Source organism: Capra hircus, chromosome 21 (genome assembly GCF_001704415.2).
Source record: "Capra hircus breed San Clemente chromosome 21, ASM170441v1, whole genome shotgun sequence".
NCBI classification, from domain to species: domain Eukaryota; kingdom Metazoa; phylum Chordata; class Mammalia; order Artiodactyla; family Bovidae; genus Capra; species Capra hircus.
The window spans coordinates 54,655,187-54,674,035 of NC_030828.1; the positions used below are offsets into that span (position 1 = coordinate 54,655,187).

Below are 18,849 nucleotides of genomic sequence, written 5' to 3' on the forward strand. Positions count from 1 at the left end.
TTGATTCTTCCGATTCACAAACATGGTATATCTTTCCATCTGTTTATGTCTTCTTTGATTTCTTTCATCAGCATCTTATAGCAAAAGAGGAATACATGTCTTTTGTCTCCTTAGGTAAGTTTGTTCCTATGTATTTTATTCTTTTTTGATGCAGTGATAAATGGAATTGCTTCTTGAATTTTTTTTTTAATCGTTTGTTGTTAGCGTATAGAAATGCAACTGACTTCTGTGTTTGATTTTGTTACCTGCAACTTCACCAAATTCATTTATGAGCTCTAGTAGTTTTCTGGTAACATCTTTAGGATCTTCAGTGTATAGTGTAATGTCATCTGCAAACAGTGGCAGTTTAACTTCTTTTCTAATTTGGATTCCCTTTACTTTTTTTCTTCTTTGATTGCTGTAGCTAGGACTTCCAAAATTATGTTAAATAAAAGTGGTCAGTGGGCATCCTTATCTTGTGACTTTCTCCATTTGAGTGTGACACCAGCTGTAGGTCTGTTATACATGGCCCTTTTATTTTTAATATATGTATTTTATTGGGGTAGAGTTGACAGTATTTCAGGTGCACAGCAAGGTTATTCAGTTACACAAATACACACGTATTCATGTAGTATTTGGGAAATTATTTTCTACCATAGGTAATTACAACATACTGACTATAGTCCCAGTGCTATACAGTGAACCTTTTTTGCTTGTTGCAATCTGATTTTTAATTAGAAATCTGGCATTCTATTCATACTAAGTCAAGTAGAATCAAAATGTCATAATTTTTTTAGTTAGGCAAAAATTCATAAGTTTTCTAAAATATATATATATCATACATATTTATATATATGTACACAAAAGCTTCTACTACACTTGATGAAGGCTTGAGAAAGAACATAAAAAAAAAGAGATGGAGAAATTTAAGTACATAAACTGAATGAAATGAGAGCACTGAGTATGAAATATAAAAAGTGAAACCAACTAGATAAAAGTAAAAGATCATCACTTGTTTTTAAACATGACTGCTCATTAGAAATCTATCTAGACCTCTGGAGAAAAAAAAATTTTTTTCCAAAAATTCCAAGATAATTCTGATATGCATCTGGATTTTAAAAAGTGATTATAGGTTTTTCTATTAGATCCTAGTTTTGGTGATATAGAGTTCTATTATTTTTCTCTTACCAATCATGATACAATGGTATTAAGTGAGTAACAGTTCAGTTCAGTTCAGTCACTCAGTTGTGTCCAACTCTTTGCAACCCCATGAACTGCAGCACACCAGGCCTCCCTGTCCATTGCCAACTCCCGGAGTTTACTCAAATTCATGTCCATAGACTTGGTGATGCCATGCAACCATCTCATCCTCTGTCATCCCCTTCTCTTCCCACCTTCAATCTTTCCCAGCATCAGGGTCTTTTCCAATGAGTCAGTTCTTCACATCAAGTGGCCAAAGTTTTGGAGTTTCAGCTTCAGCATCAGTCCTTCCAATGAATATTCAGGACTGGTTTCCTTTAGGATGGAATGGTTGGATCTCCTTGCAGTCCAAGAGACTCTCAAGAGTCCTCTCCAACACTACAGTTCAAAAGCATCAATTCTTTGGTGCTCAGCTTTCTTTATAGTCCAACTCTCACATCCATGCATGACTACTGGAAAAACCATAGCTTTGACTAGACAGACCTTTGACAGACCTTTGTTGGCAGAGTAATGTCTCTGCTTTTTAATATGCTGTCTAGGTTGGTCATAGCTTTCCTTCCAAGCAGCAACTGTCTTTTAATTTCATGGCTGCAGTCACCATCTGCAGTGATTTTGGAGCCCCGCAAAATAAAGTCTCTCACTGTTTCCATTGTTTCCCATCTATTTGCCATGAAGTGATGGGACTGGATGCCATGATCTTAGGTTTCTGAATGTTGAGTTTTAAGCCAGCTTTTCCACTCTCCTCTTTCACTTTCATCAAGAGGCTTTTTTAGTTCTTCTTCGCTTTCTGTCATAAGGGTGGCGTCATCTGCATGTCTGAGATTATTGATATTTCTCCCAGCAATCTTGATTCCAGCTTACGCTTCATCCAGCCCAGCATTTCTCATGATGTACTCTGCATATAAGTTAAATAAGCATGGTGACAATACACAGCCTTGACATACTCCTTTTCCTATTTGGAACCAGTCTGTTGTTCCACGTCCAGTTCTAAGTGTTGCTTCTTGACCTGCATACAGATTTCTCAGGAGGCAGGTCGGGTGGTCTGGTATTCCCATCTGTTGAAGAATTTTCCACAGTTTGTTGTGATCCACACAGTCAAAGGCTTTGGTGTAGTCAATAATGGAGATGTTTTTCTGGAACTTTCTTGGTTTTTCGATGTCACCATAGTAAAAATGTTTATTGATTTTCACAATCAATAGCCATAGAAAAAATAAAAGATAATTACAATTTCAAGCCATAATGAAAACATGATTAATTTAACAATATAAAATAATTATATACAACCTGTGGGGGTCAAGCAGGGTGATGCAGTAAGTAGAAGTGCAGACATACATGTTTTCATCCACCCAACCAGTCTGTGTCTCTGGTGCGTTTAATCCATTTACATTTAAGGTAATTATCAGTATGTATGATCCTAAAGCATCTGCCTACAATGCAGGAAACCCAGGTTCAATCCCTGGGTCAGGAAGATCTCCTGGAGAAGGAAATGGCAACCCACTCCAGTATTCTTCCCTGGAAAATCCCATGGACAGAGGAGCCTGGTAGGCTATACAGTCCATGGGGTTGCAAAGAGTCGGATACGACTGAGCGACTTCACTATGATCCTATTACCATTTTCTTAATTGTTCGGGGTTTATTTTCTGTAGGTCTTTTCCTTTTCTTGTGTTTCTTGCCTATAGTTCTTTTAGCATGTGTTGTAAAACTGGTTTGGTGGTGCTGAATTCTCTTAACTTTTGCTTGTCTGGAAAGCCTTTGATTTCTCCATCAAATCTGAAGGAGAGTCTTGCTGGGTAGAGTATTCTTGATTGTACGTTTTCCCCCTTCATCACTTTATTTTTTATTTTTTTAAATCATTTTATCATAGTTAAAGTGAAAGTCACTCAGTCGCGTCTGACTCTTTGTGACCCAATTCTCCAGGCCAGAATTCTGGAGTGGCTAGCCTTTCCCTTCTCCAGGGGATCTTCCCAACCCAGGGATTGAACCCAGGTCTCCCGCACTGCAGGCAGATTCTTTACCAGCTGAACCCCAAGGGATGCCCCCCCTCATCACTTTAAATATGTCATGGCATTCCCTTCTGGCTTGGAGTTTCTGTTGAGAAATCAGCTGGCAGCCTGATGGGAGTTCCCTTTTATGTTGGCATTCCCCTTGTTGTTTTTATGTTATCTCTATCTTTAATTTTTGTCAGTTTGATTACTATGTGTGTTTGGTGTGTTCCTTCTTGGTTTTATCCTGCCTGGGACTCTGCTTCCTGGACGTAGTTGACTATTTCCTTTCCCATGTTAGGGAAGTTTTCAGCTATTATTTCTTCAAGTATTTTCCTCTGTCCTTTCTCTCTCTTCTCATTCTGGGACCTGTATAATGCAAATACTGTTGTGTTTAATGTTGTCCCAGAGGTCTCTTAGGCTGTCTTCATTTCTTTTCATCCTTTTTTCTATATTCTGTTCTGCAGCAGTGATTGCCACTATTCTGCCCTCCAGGTCATTTGTTCATTCTTCTGCCTCAGTTATTCTGCTGTTGATTCCTTCGAGTGTATTATTCATGTTTGTTTTTTCTTTAGTTATTCTAGGTCTTTAGTAAACATTTCTTTCATCTTTCTCAGTCTTTGCCTCCATTCTTTTTCCGAGATCCTTGATCATCTTCCCTGTCATTATTCTGAATCATTTTTCTGGAAGGTTGCCTAGCTCCGTTTCATCTAGCTGTTTTTCTGGGGTTTTATCTTGTCCCTTCATCTGGGACGTAACTTTCCGTTTTTTCATCGTGATTAACTTTCTGTAATGTGGTTTTTGTTTTAGCCACTGTGAGACTGTGCTGCTGCTTGCTTCTTCTGTCTGCCCTCTGACGGAGGAGACTAAATGGCTTCTACAGTCTTCCTGATGGGAGGGACTGGTGGTGGGGAAACCTGGGTCTTGCTCTGGTTGGCTGGGCCTCACTCAGCAAAGCTCTGACCCAGCTGTGTGCTGACTGACTGGGCCGCACCCCCTCCCTGGTACCCTGGTAGTTGTGTGGCCCGAGGCGGCCCTGCCCTGGGGTCTGCAGGCGCTATGGTAGGGGCAATGGCGAGCTCCGAGAGTATTTTCGCCCAGGGGGACCTTCCAGTGCCCCTGTCCCTGTGGTGAGGCCCTGCCGGCTGACCCTGCACAGGAGGCCCTCCACGACTGGAGTCTGTTTCCCCTAGTCCTTTGGAAGTTCTATAATCAAATCCCCCTGGCCCTCAAGGCCAGATTCCCTGGGGATTCCCAGTCCCTTTGTTGGATCCCCAGGCTGGGAAGCCTGACGTCATAAACTTCACAACAGTGGGAGAACTTCTTTGATACCACTGTTCTCCAGTTTGTGGGTCAGCTACCCAGTGGATGTGGGGTTTGATTTTATCGTGACTGTGCCCCTCCTACTGTCTCTCTGCGGCTTGTCTTTGGACGTGGGGTATCTTTTCCTGGTGGGCTCCAGCATCCTCCTGTGGATCGCTGTTCAACAGCTAGGTGCAGTTTTGGTGCTCTCGCAGGAGATGAGCTCCCATCCTTCTACTCCACCATCTTGAACTGGAAGCCTGAAATTTTTTTCATTTCTCTATTTGTCATCCATATATTTTCTTGGAAGTCTCCAAACCTTTTTTCCATTTTTTATTGGAAAAACTTTACTTTTTTACTATTGAGTTTTGAGTCATTTTGGATTTGTAAGTCCTTTATCAGATACGTGACTTACAAATATTTTTTCCCTGTGACTTGTCTTTTCATTTTCTTAACAGAGTCTTTCAAAGAGCAAAAGGTGTTGATTTTGATTAAGTCTAGTTTATCAATTTCTGTGTATTTTGTGGTTCATGCTTCTGGTGGTGTGACTGAGAAAACTTTGCATAACCCAGTGTCACAAAAATTTTCTATTTTCTTTTAGAAAACTTATAGTTTTTAGTTTCAATTAGGTTCATAATCATTTCTAATTAATTTTGTATGTGGTACAAGGTATAGATCAAGTTTTAAATTTTTGTGTATGGATATTCAGTTGATCCAACATCTTGGTTCTTTTTATGATTTATTTTTATTTATATTCCTGTTATCCTTGCCTCTTAAACATATTTATAAAGAGTATTTTAAATTTGGGGGAAAAGCAAGAGGAGGGTTGCTGGAGACCTAGTGGTTAGGATTCCAGAGCAAATAAACTGTGATGCAGTGGCAGCAGAAGCCTTGGCCAGTCTTATGGAGAGTTCTGAAGCTAGAGTGGCCCTTCCAGAGATGTCCCAAATTGAGACTAGAGGGCTAGGCCATTGTACCTCCACATCTATCAGAAATTGGTTCCTCAGGAGGGAACCATGGGCACAGTAGCTCCCTTTAGCCAAAAGCACCAGTAACAGATAGTACTCTGAACAGCTGGCGTACGGAATGTCTCGGTCTTACTGGGGAGATCTGGGCGGCTAACTATGCTACCCCCTGAGGCAGTTCTGAAACTTCCCCAGTGTTACCTGCTGCTGCTGTTTAGTCGCTCAGTCGTGTCCAGCTCTTTGTGACCCTCTGAACTGTAGCCCACCAGTCTCCTCTGTCCATGGGACTCTCCAGGCAAGAATATTGGAGTGGGTTGCCATTTCTTTGTTCAAGGGATCTCCTGACCCGGGGATTGAAGCCACGTCTTCTGCATTAGCAGGCAGATTCTTTACAACTGAGCCACCTGGGAAGGCCGTGTATATCTAGTCTGTTGAACCTCTTTTACACCTCCCATGCCTAATTATTTTGACCTGTGTGCTTACATTCCCCTGGGGAGGTCAGCTGTTTTGTCTAGCATCGTGTATTGGAGAAGGGCCAAAGGCCAGTTCCTAGTCTGTGTCAATTCCTGAGAGAGGGCAGAGAGTAGGAACACCCAGGTAGAGATTCCAGGCACACTGAATCAACACCGATCACTTCACTGGGCAAATCCTAGTCAGGATCCTTTGATGCGGTAATGGCTATGTAGTGGATTTTTTTATATTCATCATCAAGCTTGCCAAATTCTCTTGCTAGTTCTAATAGTTTATGTCAGTTCTCTTGGACTTTCTGTGCAGGTAGTGATATTATCTGACAATAGTAACAGTTTTGTTTCTTCCTTTGCAATTATTATTTTTTTTCCCCATATTGGCAAGTCTTTAGTACAATGTTGAATGACTTTAAAGGAATTTCTTCTAATGTTTTGCTGTGAAATAGGTTGTTTGCTGTGGGATTTTGGTATATACCCTTTATCAGAATAAAAAGATTTCCTTCTAATCTTTGCTTTCTAGAATCATTAACAGATGTTTTATCAGATGCTTTTTCTGCATCTATTGAGGCAATCATGGTTTTTCTTTTTTAATCTTTAATATAGTTATTAAAGTTATTAACTTTAATAAGTTATATTCATATTAAATTTTTTTGAGATTGAAAACACACATCAAAGTTAAACATTTGAGCCATTTAAAAATAGGCAGGTTCACTTTTTTTTTTTAATGTTCACAGTGTTGTACAACCATCACCACTGTCTAATTCCAGAGTATTTCCATCTCGTATTTTCTTACCTTTTAAACATTTATTCCTGGGATTAACCCAGTGTGGTCATGTATACCTTTTTCAATACATTGCTGGATTTTCACAGAACCGTTCTTTGTAATGAACCTTTGACCCTGTATTGTTGGTCCTTCTCACAGCATCTCTGGAAGCTGATGGTGGAAGAGTCAGATTTACTGGGTCAGCTGAAGGTAATAGCTTACCTCTTCTTTTACCTCTTAAAATGATGCTGGTGGACAATGCCTTTACTCTCCAGCCTCTCCTGAGGGCGCTGGTTGCCTATCCCGACTTCTAGAGTGGCTTTTTATGTCCTCATCCAGGTGGGCAAACTCCATCTAACACTACAGATTTACTCTAGCACAAAGCTTTGGCTGTTTACTTTCTTCTGGCATAATTGTGTTTTTGTTGAATAAATAATATCAAAGACATGCCAGTCACCCATTACCAAGTATGCTCCTTTAAAATGCCAAAACCCTATTTCCTTTTGTAAGCTGGACTGAAACAGATGAAATTATATGCCTAAATCTCTTAGGATAGTGAAGAGCTCCTGGCCTTGCTGGTTTACTGAATTAAAAATTGAAATTCTTTCTGCAGATCATTAAAGACTTTTACCTTCTGGGACGTGGAGAACTGTTTCAGGCCTTCATTGATACAGCCCAACACATGTTAAAAACACCACCCACTGCAGTAACTGAACATGGTAATCACCCTGGGGCCTGAGAATTAACCAGCTTACTGAAGTCCCAGGGCTGTAGGGATGGCTTGGCCTGCTGCTGAACCATTTAGACCTGGTCCACATTTAAAGTAGCCTGGTTAGTTAGAGTGTTTCCAAAGACAGAAGGCTGCTCAGGTATGCTCACAGTGTTGTCACTGGGAACAGCCTCAGCTTGTGACTCTTCCTGGAAGAGGTAGTAGAAGCCTTCAAACGAGTTGTTTATCTCATCAGATTATAGCCATATATTTCGTTAAGTCTGTATTGAATTTGTGACAATATTGCTTCTGTTTACGTTTTAGTTTTTTGGCCAGGAGGCATATGGGATCTGAGCTCCCTGACTGGGGATCAAACCTGCATCCCCTGCATTGGAAGATAAAGTCTTAACCACTGGGCCACTGGGGAAGTCCCTGTAGCCATATCTCTCTTAAGGGATATATTAGGACGTTTTGTTTTGTTTTGGCTGAGCCATGCAGCATGCTGAAACTTAGTTCCCTGACCAAGGACTGATTGAACCCCTTGGTCCCTTCACTGGGAATGCACAGTCTTAACCACTGAACCACCCGGGAAGTCTCCATATTGGGACTTATTGCCCCTTGTTGTATTAGAACTCTATAGGTTGTCAATGATGGAAAACCACCTCAGTAGAAGGGGGGAATTTATTTGCTACTGTATCTGTAACTCCAGTGGGATAGGGATATTTGTTGTTTTAATTGCTAAGTCATGTCTCTTTTGAGACTCCATGAACTGTAGCCCACCAGGTTCCTCTGTCCAAGGGATTTTCCAGGCAGGAATACTGGAGTGGGTTGCCATTTCCTTCTCCAGGGGATCTATCTGACCCAGGGCTCAAACCAGCATCTCCTGCATTGAAAGGCACATTCTTTACTGCCAGGCCAATGGGGAAGCCCATGGGGATGTAGCTGGGCCTAAGAACCAGGGACTGCTAGGGTCCTCTCACTGCTAGGGTCCTCTCACTGCTAGGGTCCTCTCACTGCTGGGACCCTCTCACTGCTAGGATTCTCTCACTGCTAGGATCGTCTGTGCCTCTTGTGTGTTCTTTGGTGGCCGTCCAGTCCCATTTGGCCACATGGCCACCAGCAGCTCCCAGGAACATACCTCACAGCATCTGCTGGGGGAGTCAACCCTGGTCTCTCTGGTAGCAGGTTAAAGGATTCCAGGGAAGGGGTTTTGATTAGTCCAACTAGATTGTATACCTGTCCCTGTATCAAAGAGGTCAGACATGAAGAGCTGTTTATTTGGGGACTTCCCTGCGGTCCAGTGGTTAGGATTCCAAGCTTCCACTGCAGGGCTTACTGGTTTGATCCCTGGGGAACTAAAATCCCACATGGCTCACGGTGCAGCCAAAGAAAATGCCTACTTCAATTAAGTGTTCACCCTTGACTAACAGGAAGGATAACCATTCCCATCCGAACTACATGAGAGTTAGGTAAGGCGGAGTGTCAACAAAGGTGTGGGAGAGGTAGGAGAGAAAATAGTTACCATTTTTCTAGCTCTATGAAACAGTAGATGTCCACTGTACTTACATAGGACTTTCTAGGTTGCAGATGTCAGAAAACTAAATTCAAATCCCATCCACTTCCAATTCAAATTCACTTAAGCAAAGGGAAAAAGATAATTGAAAAGGCCACAGGTATGATGGCTCTAGGCAGTTTGCTCCAAGGCTCACCTGACGCCTTCAGGGCTTGGTGTCATTCCATCTTTCGCCTCTGCCTTTTCTTCTGAGCAGGCCTCCTGTATGGTAGCAAGATGGCCTGTAACCAAGTTCACATCTTACTGACTCCATTTATCTAAAAAAAAAAGAAAAGAGCTGCCCTCTTTCAGAATCTGAATAGAACCTCTGGATTGGGTCATATTCATATCCCTAAACAATATAATGTAACAAGGTAGATCACTCCTGGGTCACCAGCCCCTGGTGGAACTACATGGATTGTTCTGGGCCGGGGTGATTCTCCAGGGAAAACCAGGATGCTCTTATTAGCGAGAAGGAATGCTTGCTAGTCAGGCAAAAGCAACTGCTGTTGGAGATGGGCGGGCTGGGGAGAGGTGAAAAGCCAGAGGAGCTGGGATGTGTGGCAGAGCCAGGCCTCCACTCGGCCCGTGTGTCCTCCTCCGCAGACGTGAACGTGGCCTTCCAGCAGTCAGCGCACAAGGTGCTGCTGGATGACGACAACCTGCTCCCTCTGCTGCACCTGACGATCGAGTATCACGGCAAGGAGCACAAAGGTCTGCCTTGCTTTCACGTGTCTTCTCTGCTGCTGCTGGTTGCTGTCTCTTCTGCTTCCATCTACTTCTGCAGAAACCATATAAGTTTGTACCTCAGAAATCACCTAAACCAGCGCCCTAATTTTACACAAAAGGGAGGTCAAGAGATGCTAAGAGACAGCCAGGCCAAGGTTTTGTTTTCGTCATGCTGCTGGAATGGTCTGTTTATTTATAGCCGCCATTCTTTGCGGCTGAAAAAATAACCTCTGACAGATCTGCGAGAACCCCGCACGGGCGTCTCCTTGCCTCCAAGTCCTTTTGTGTCCCCTTTCTGCTTCTCACACTGTCGGCTCAAGTGAACGCTCATCTCATGACTGTTCTCACCTTGTTGAAACCCTGGTTCTAGATGAGCAAAGTCATCTTCTCTGTTCTTAACAGATGCTACTCAGGCAAGAGAAGGGCCTTCTCGGGAAACTTCTCCGCGAGAAGCCCCTGCATCCGGCTGGGCGGCCCTGGGTCTTTCCTACAAAGTGCAGTGGCCACTACACATTCTCTTCACCCCTGCTGTCCTGGAAAAGTGAGTATTTCTGAGTTTCTCATAGGTAATGATTATCCAACTTACTTCCACGGAAGAAAGTATCAGGAGTAGAAGACTCTTCTGATTTACAGAACAGTCTGTAAATCAGAGGCTGCGAACTCGGATGCCTTCAGGGGCCAGAGACAACACTAGTAAGTGAAGCTGTGCGTGTGAGACGGCAGTGAATGCTGCAATGACTGGGAGGGTCAAACCCTTAAAACCTTTTTTTTTTCAATTGCAAAGGAGCAATTTGGGCTTCCCAGGTAGTGCAGTGATAAAAGAATTCACCTGCCAAAGCAGGAGACATGGGTTCAATCCTGGGTTGGGAAGATCCCCTGGATGAGGAAATGGCAGCCCACTCTGGTATTCTTGCCAGGGAAATCCCATGAACGGAGGAGCCTGGCAGGCAACAGCCCACAGGGTCACAAAGAGTCAGACATGACTGAGCACGCACACAAGGAGCAATTTACAGGCTGTCAGTATGTGGCCTCTCCTCCCCATCCCTGTACACAAGCCTCAACTTTTGGGGGCAGAGCAGCCTAGGGTATGAGACACTATAGACATACACTGCAAAGACAGAGCTGGTTCAGGGAGAAGACAGAGCCACAGCCCACCTAAGTGAGCTGCCCGGACTCTGAGAGCATCTGTAGGTCCCAGTCCACTCTTCTCCTCACTTCATAGGCTCCTAACACCCTTGAAGAAACCAAGCTCAGAAGTATTTCTTAAACATTTTATTATGAAAATTCCCAAATGTAAACAAAAGTATGGACTGTAACCAACTCCCAGGGACACAGCGTCCGTCTCCAGTAACCAGCCATGTCATGCTGTTGGGTTCATTGCCTCTTTCTGGCCAGAGCCTCCTAAAGCAGATCCCAGTCATTTCACTCCACCACTAAGCAATTCGAAAAAGGAACATTTTTAAACACAACTACAATGCCATTATTACACCCAGTAAAAGTAACAATATTCCATATTGAAGTTTCCCGTATTACCTAAAAGATATCTATGGTTGGATTTGTTCAAATCAGAATCCAAACAAGGTGTATGTACTATTTTCAGTACATTGTTCCATTAGAAATAAACTTTTTTTAAAGCCAGATGGAATCAGGTCCTTACGCAAGCCTCCCTAAGAATAGGTAAATAAGCCTGTTTCCACCAGGAACTGGCTGCTCTTCCCATGCGTCTTCTCAATACAGGACTCAACATCAGGCAGCTACTTTGAGCTCAGTGAGGGGAGGCCTTGTTTTTTTTTCAACTGAAGTATGGTTGGTTTACAATGTTGTGTTAGTTGCAAATGTACAGCAGTGATTCATATTTTTCATACTTTCCCAGTATAGGTTTTTAAGATACTGAATGTAGTCTCCTGTACTATACAGGAGGACCTTGTTGTCTATTTTATATACAGTAGTGAGTATCTGTTAATCCTAACCTCCTAATTTATTCCCCCCTCCCCAGGGAGCCCTTAATTTTCTCTCTGGTCTTCAGGGAGAGAGAATCACAGTAACCAAAATCCTTGGTTCCCAACATGTTCTTATTGGTCCATGCAAGGCCCTCCTGCCCTCCTTCTTATACACACACCATAAAACCACTTCTAGACCCTAATGTCTACCTACCTGTGTGAACCTTCTCAGCCCTGCTCCCTTGCCTCCCTCAGCCCTAAGTGACCACTATCCTAAATCCCATTTTTATAACATCTAAATATGTTCCCCCAGAGTATTCTTTTTTCTACTTAGTTGTTTTAAGCATTACCAAAAAGATATCAGGCTATATGTAGTCTTTGCAGTTTCCCTTTTTTATTCACGATCACATCACTTGGAGTCATTTTGTAATATTGTACAGCTAAAGTTTTTTTCATGATGGCTGTGCAATTTTCCATCATAGAAATAAACCAGCTTACCTGTTCACATTTCTAGCCATTCTGATGTCCTTCCTGCCTTTTAGGGGACAGGTGGGTGGCACACAGTCCTAGGGTCTGTCGTGGGCGGAGGTGGGGGGGGTGACGTTTTATCTTGAATGGTCTGGTGTCCCTGTCCAGGTACAATGTTGTTTTCAAGTACTTGCTGAGCGTGCGCCGGGTGCAAGCTGAGCTGCAGCACTGCTGGGCCCTACAGATGCAGCGCAAGCACCTCAAGTCCAACCAGAGCGATGCAGTCAAGTGGCGCCTCAGAAACCGCATGGCATTCTTAGTGGATAACCTGCAGTACTACCTCCAGGTCTGTGTGGCGGGAGAAGGAAGGGGTAAGGAAAAAACCCAGGTTGGCAGGAGTCACTGAAGAATCCTGCAGTTGGTGAAAAACTGGAGTCTGAAAATCCATGGATTATATCACTAGGTCTGTTTCTTGGGCAGCATTTTAGAGGAAAGTAGAAATAAGGACCTTGAGTCCTCCTTCTCCTTCATCCACTCAGCAGTCATGCTGTACATGCCCATGGAACCTAGTTTGCTGTAACTTCTGGGATCAGGACTTAACCAAGTCAATCAGTGGAAGGAATGAGCGATAGGAGGGATCTGCCAAGACACTGGAGGTTGGTAGGGACAAAGGATTTCCATTTCATCGCTCAGGCACCTTAATGTCCTTGAGTCCCTAGACTGAGCAAGGTACTAAAATGATTTGTGTAACTGTCTCAAGGTAGATGTGCTGGAGTCTCAGTTCTCACAGCTGCTTCATCAAATCAATTCAACCCGAGACTTTGAAAGCATCCGATTGGCTCACGACCACTTCCTGAGCAATCTGCTGGCCCAGTCCTTTATCTTGTTGAAACCTGTAAGTAGAGCTGGCTGCTTCCTCAGACTGCTTCTAGCCTGACTGATCACTTAGACACTCTGACTTCGCCAGGATAGGGGGAACTATCGTTCAGCAGCTATTCGGTCTGTCTTTAAACATTTTTAACAATCTACAATGGACAAAAACTAACGGAATACTAAAAAGGAACTTAAAATGTCTTTGAATTTCTGAAATATTATACCATAGGACCTGGTGAGCAGCTATAGATAATATATGCTTACCCCTCAGAAGGAAGGATTTTTGTTTCTTGTGGCATGTGGGATCTTAGTTCCCCAACCAGAGATCAAACCTGTGCCCCCACTGTGGTGGAAGTGCAAAGTCCTAACCACTGGCCTGCCAGGGAAGTCCCAAGAAAGAAGAATTTAAAGAAATTTTTAAAAAGCTTTTATGATACCATAGAAAGACTAATGGAAAGCACATAGTTTACTTTCTTAGCAATCTTTCGGATCAGGATGGACCAGTTTGGAACTTGTTTTCAGATAGCTAGTGTCGTGTCTCCTATGTATGTGTCTGTGTGCCTGTGTACATACATATATCGTATATCTCCTTTAGGGAGGTTATTCTCAACCTTGGCTCCACATGAGAATCATCTGGGAGCTTTTAAAAAGAAATCTAGGCCCCAGAGCACTTACATTAGTAGAACCCAGGCTCCAGTTGGCACCAGTCTTAGCGCACAAACTGATTCCAGTTCAAGGATAAAAAAGGCAAAATGATTAAAAGGACCCCTGGTAGTGTTTTGTTTTGTTGTTTTCCTAGTACTTTCTGATAGCATAGTTATGCCTTATCTCTGACAGGAGCTAATCGTTACTCCTCAGTCACACTCTTTTGTTCTGGCATTTGGGGCCATTTCTAAAGGAGAGTGAGCTCTATAGATAGATGCCACTCTGGAGGGTTCTGTGAGTTGGAAACACCGAGAACCCCTGTGACAGGGAGACTGTCCTTACGCGGTATGAGCGTCCTTGCGGAAAAGCAGAGTATCGGAGCAGGTGCTCATCAACAAATATTTATTGAGTGCTTACTGTATGCAAGGCACTGGGGATACAAAGAGGTATAAGTCATGGCTCTGCCCTTAAGGAGCTCACAATCTAGTTGGAGAAACAGGACTTACATACATCACAGATCATTACCACCACACAGGGCCTGAACAAATGCCAAGTGAACAGTACACACAATACAGAGAGGGAGGCAAGGGGTTGCTCAAGGCTCCAGTGGGGAAGGGGGCACCGCGGGGACAGGTACAAGGAAAGTGCCCCAGGCACAGGGAGCAGCACCGAAAGCGAAGCTCAGCGTGGGCGCACTTGGTGGGTCCGAGAGACGACGACTGTTTATTGTGGCGCGGGTGGAGGTTTTGTGCAGGGCCTTTGCCCACAAGGTGGGAACAGGTTAGCTCTTACTTTCCCGAATCTTTCACAGATGTGTCTTCCTTTTTCTCCTAATGCCAACTGTTTCCTGGGTAGGTGTTTCACTGCCTGAATGAAATCTTAGATCTCTGCCACGGCTTCTGCTCACTGGTCAGTCAGAACCTGGGCCCACTGGATGAACGTGGGGCTGCCCAGCTCAGCATCCTGGTAAAGGTGAGTCAGCCTGGCCACTGGCCGGGTGCAGCCCCATCCAAGGGACACAGGTGGTTCTGCACGTGGGGGATCATGGTCTTTTCCCCAGTACACATACACACAAATAACAAGATACAAAGGTAAAAAATGTTTTATCAGTTTTTGAAGCAGGTAAGTATGTGCTGCTTTGGTGTTCAAATGCAGTTAAGCCCCAAATGGTTTACTAAGCCAGCAAATACACACTGGCTTTGTTCCTGCTTTCTAACATCCAACCTCCTAACTTCCTTGAACTGAACCCCCTATTTCACCGAGATTATAATTATCTGCCTGTAACACAGGCAGGTCTATGTTATCTGAAAACACAGGTTCTCGCCAGCCCAGTACACAGCAGAATATACTCATTAAAAGCTGGCTGCTAAATTCCTACTGAGAATAAGAGTACTTTCATGGGAAATTCTGTGTTCTGTGGACTCGGTACAAAGAAGTCATTTTTGGAGTCAGGAGAAATGGGACTGTCGGAAGGCCAGTTGGTGCTGTGGAATTTTCAGGGAGACTTTCCCCTCTGCCCCTTCCCTCCACATGGGTAGCTGGCAGATCTAAGAGGAATGACACAGCCTGAGTCCTCCTTTCTGCAGGGCTTTAGCCGTCAGTCGTCCCTCCTATTCAAGATCCTCTCCAGTGTTCGCAATCATCAGATCAACTCGGATTTGGCTCAGCTACTCCTACGACTAGATTATAACAAATATTACACCCAGGCTGGTGGCACTCTGGGCAGGTAAGAACAACCGCCTCTAGGGCGTTCAATGGATTGTGTGTGGCTATTTAACAAATTGTAGAATTCCAGAGTTGGAAGGAGACTTTAGCCATCATCTAGTCCAAACAAAGAAAGCAAGGCTTGGAGAAGAAAAAGGCTGTGTCTGATCATCAGCGAAGATTATTTTCCAGTAGAAGTTTAAGTAAATACTTAAATTCCTGACGCCGAGATGGACTTTAAATTCTTGGCTAAGTTGCGCACTGCTCTGCTGGGAGGCAGCATGGCTTCAGTTCCCAGTTCTGACATGAGCCAGCTGCTCAGCCTTAATGCCCCTTACCCCCAGCCTCCTTGACCCTCAGAGCTTTTGCTTCTGAAAGGAGGGAACCACTGCTTCACACTCTAAACTTTTAAAAAATCTAATAGTGTTAAAAAAAATCTAATAGATTCAGTCGTAGGTGGCTTCTCCAATGTCTGTCTCATTCAAAAAAGCACTTACTCTTCTTTTGCTCTCTGAAATGTCAGGCAGAGTCCTCCTAAGTGATTTTAGCAAAAAGAGTTTTAATGAGATTGTCTAGATCACAGGTGGCCCCAATTCGTACTTTTTTGAAGAAAATCTCGGGAATGCATGATATTTTGATCCAGCTCTTTTTTTCTTTCTGTAGTTTCGGGATGTGAGAATTTCTGGTCCACAACCTGAAATAATCCCACTGCATTGTGACAGAAGATTCAAAACAAACATCCCCTTTCTCTCGCCGGCCTCCGTACATCTGCAGCTACTGGAAAAGCTCTGACTTCTCTCCAGAAGCCATTACTGAACATCCACGGGTACAAGTCCTTCCCCTGGTTCCTGTGTGGGAGGGGCCTCTGCCCCACCCCCGCAGAGTTCTCAACTCACCACGGAGGACTTGTTGCTTCGGCCCACCGCCGACCAGGCAAGGTCTGTTACGTTGGGAACATTTGTTGGAGGTTACCTACTACATGCCTAAGTACTGTTCAAGCTTCGAGAGACACAGCTGTAAGTTACACAGCTCAGAACATTATATGGCTCATGTGAGAAAGGAATTATAAACAGGTCGAATGCTGGATGTTACCACTGAGCAAGAAAAACACCAGGTAAGCTAGGTTTGCCCACAGACCTCCTTTCCTCTTTCAGAAATTGAAATGGAGAGTCTCCCATCCTTAAGGGTCTTCAACTGTGACTGAAGAATTCTACCAGTAACTTCCAGTTATTTCAGACTGTTAAGAATGTATTTTCTTTTTAACAAAGAGAAAAGGGTCCTTATGGGGGAAAAAACAAAAAACTTAAGATTTCAAATACTCAAAGATGCAGGTCTGATTATCCCTTATTAGATGAACCACAGGAGTAATATGCCCAGCCATCACTGATAACCATCAATCTTCATATCAGTATGAGCCAAAATAAAATATGCATTGGACAACTGCCTCCAAACTGAAAGATAATTCTGGCTTCACTCAATCTGGCCCTTGTCCATCCTACCACATATAGACGTCTATCCCCTGTAATTGTTAGCTAAAGATGACCCTTCCACTGCTGCCTCTGAAGCAGAGGTTAGCATTACTATGGCCAGCCTGTTTTTGTAAATAAAGTTTTATTGGCACACAGCCACACTCATTTGCTTACCTATTGTCTACGGTTGCTCTCATGCCATCATAGCAAAGATGAGTAGTAGTGACACACCAAATGGCCCACAAAGCCTAAAATATTTACTATTTGGCAGGAGGAAAAGAAGGTATTAGAGATTTAAGCCTTGATTTAGAGAATGAGAGGACATTTAACAGGGATGATGCTAGGAGTAGAAAAGGAACAGCTTCCGACTGTGACAGTAATAAAATTCTGACCTCTGACTAGAGCTGCTAACATTTTCAAGTGTTATCACTGTTTCTCATGTTTATCCTTGCAGCAAGTCATCAAGTTTACAGTCACCAGCCATTCACAACAACTGGTCCTTTTTAGCTCTGAGAGTATAGCACCCACAAGTCAGCTGTAAGTTCAACTCTAAAGAGATTTGTTTTTCACTGCCAGAAAACTAAGATATGTGCCCAATTCGACTCAGCTTTTGGGACAACTATAATCTGGGCCTATTATAAAATCAGATTTTGCGAAGTACTGAATTTTAGACAACCCAGATTAATCTTCTGACAGTGATACCACAGAAAACTATAAAAAATTCACTGTCTTACTTTCCTTGGCCCCGCTGTCCTACAGCAACCAAGTCCACTGAAAACTGCAGAGAACTTACTGTGTTTGTCTTGCTATTTGTTCTGAGATTAAGCTCAAAGAAATGGATGAAGAAATCCCAGTTACTACAACCAAAGAGATTCAACATTTATTTTATCATAAAAGTCCAGCAAATAAAACTATATACAAGATCCATGCAAGGAATCCAGTTACACACAAGACACATTTAAAACCTGGTTAAAACACAATCGCCACAACAGCAGGGAATAAAACCGGTAAGACCAAGTATCCTTAATGAGAAACATAATCGTGTTTATATTTTGGATGCTGCTTGAATCCAATCCTCTCCCCAACAATGAGGCACTGGATCACCCACTCTTGTGACACCACAGGCAGCTGCAACGCTTCAGCACACTTCAGCACAGAGGCTGGGCACGAGGGGTCCGTCACCACCACGTCAAACACCCCTAAAGCAATATCTGCAGGGGAAGGTGGACGAGGAAAGGAGACTCCATTTAGCCCTCCAGTAAAAAGACAGGTAAGCCTTCTCACCAGTATATCCCACTCTGCCCAAATTAAAGCCCTTCAAGTCAAACACAGTGCCACTGATCACAAGCAAAGTGGAAAGCTGTGCTCACTATATGCTGGCCTTCTATTCAGCAAGTACCCAGCGGACACCGAGAGAAGCACAGACAGCCCACTACTTCACTCATGGTGGCTCACCTTGTGAAAGCACCATTTTTCTTCTCTTAGACTGACCTTATGTGTGTTTCTATCAGGCCTGAGACTTAGAGCGCCAGGCCTAAGAGCTACGGACATCCTTGGCTCAGTAACACCACACACACTTTCCAGGTACCTTTGTTATGGGCACTTGAATGGTGCTGCTTCACAGAGGCTGCCCCCCCAGTCATGAGGATCTCGGACCAGAGCTCCAGGAAATTCTGCTGTTGGTCTGATACCAAAAGTACCTTCAGATTCTGGAAAGGGTTTTCACGGGGTTGCCTACGGAGGAGTCAGAAAAACAGCATGATAAATAATATCCAACAACAGCCTTTCTGCAGAGAGACTCGGGTACATCTGAATGCTTTCAAAAGCACTGCTGAGGGCATCACCCCCTTCCCTCTTTCTTTGAATGAGGTGTCTTCTCTGGGATCCTGACCTCCTAATCTGCCCCTTCTGATTTCCAGATTTATCCTGAGCCCCCAAATCAGTCAAATCACATTCCTGGGTCTATATTTTTAAATGTCTTGCTTAAACCTTAGTCCCCTCACCTGACAAGTTGAGAATATTGAATCTACATGAAAATCTCACACGTTTTTAGAAAGGTCCCTAACCATAGGTCCGTAACTCTAGGAGAACAAACTAAATTG

General features: G+C 43.5%; 2 protein-coding genes across 4 annotated transcripts in view; one reads left to right on the forward strand and one right to left on the reverse strand.

Moving 5' to 3' along the window:
* Positions 1-16,901, forward strand: part of TUBGCP4 (tubulin gamma complex associated protein 4) — a 42,695-nt gene extending 25,794 nt beyond the window's left edge. Inside the window, exons 10-18 of one of the 2 annotated variants that reach the window (XM_005695301.3) lie at positions 6,818-6,868; positions 7,272-7,377; positions 9,526-9,633; positions 10,051-10,189; positions 12,225-12,402; positions 12,817-12,951; positions 14,430-14,546; positions 15,161-15,300; positions 15,942-16,901. In XM_005695301.3, the coding sequence (XP_005695358.1) occupies positions 6,818-6,868; positions 7,272-7,377; positions 9,526-9,633; positions 10,051-10,189; positions 12,225-12,402; positions 12,817-12,951; positions 14,430-14,546; positions 15,161-15,300; positions 15,942-15,954 (987 nt within the window). In that variant the 3' untranslated portion in view covers positions 15,955-16,901. Of the gene's footprint in view, positions 1-6,817; positions 6,869-7,271; positions 7,378-9,525; positions 9,634-10,050; positions 10,190-12,224; positions 12,403-12,816; positions 12,952-14,429; positions 14,547-15,160; positions 15,301-15,941 lie in introns of those variants that run through there. The other variant, XR_001297045.2, reaches the window with a different exon arrangement.
* Positions 17,602-18,849, reverse strand: part of TP53BP1 (tumor protein p53 binding protein 1) — a 70,064-nt gene continuing 68,816 nt past the window's right edge. For both annotated transcript variants that reach the window (XM_018065954.1, XM_018065953.1), the window contains 2 exons: positions 18,336-18,481; positions 17,602-17,958 (listed from right to left, as the gene is read on the reverse strand). In XM_018065954.1, coding sequence (XP_017921443.1) covers positions 17,771-17,958; positions 18,336-18,481 — 334 coding nt within the window. In that variant the 3' untranslated portion in view covers positions 17,602-17,770. The remainder of the gene's footprint in view (positions 17,959-18,335; positions 18,482-18,849) is intronic.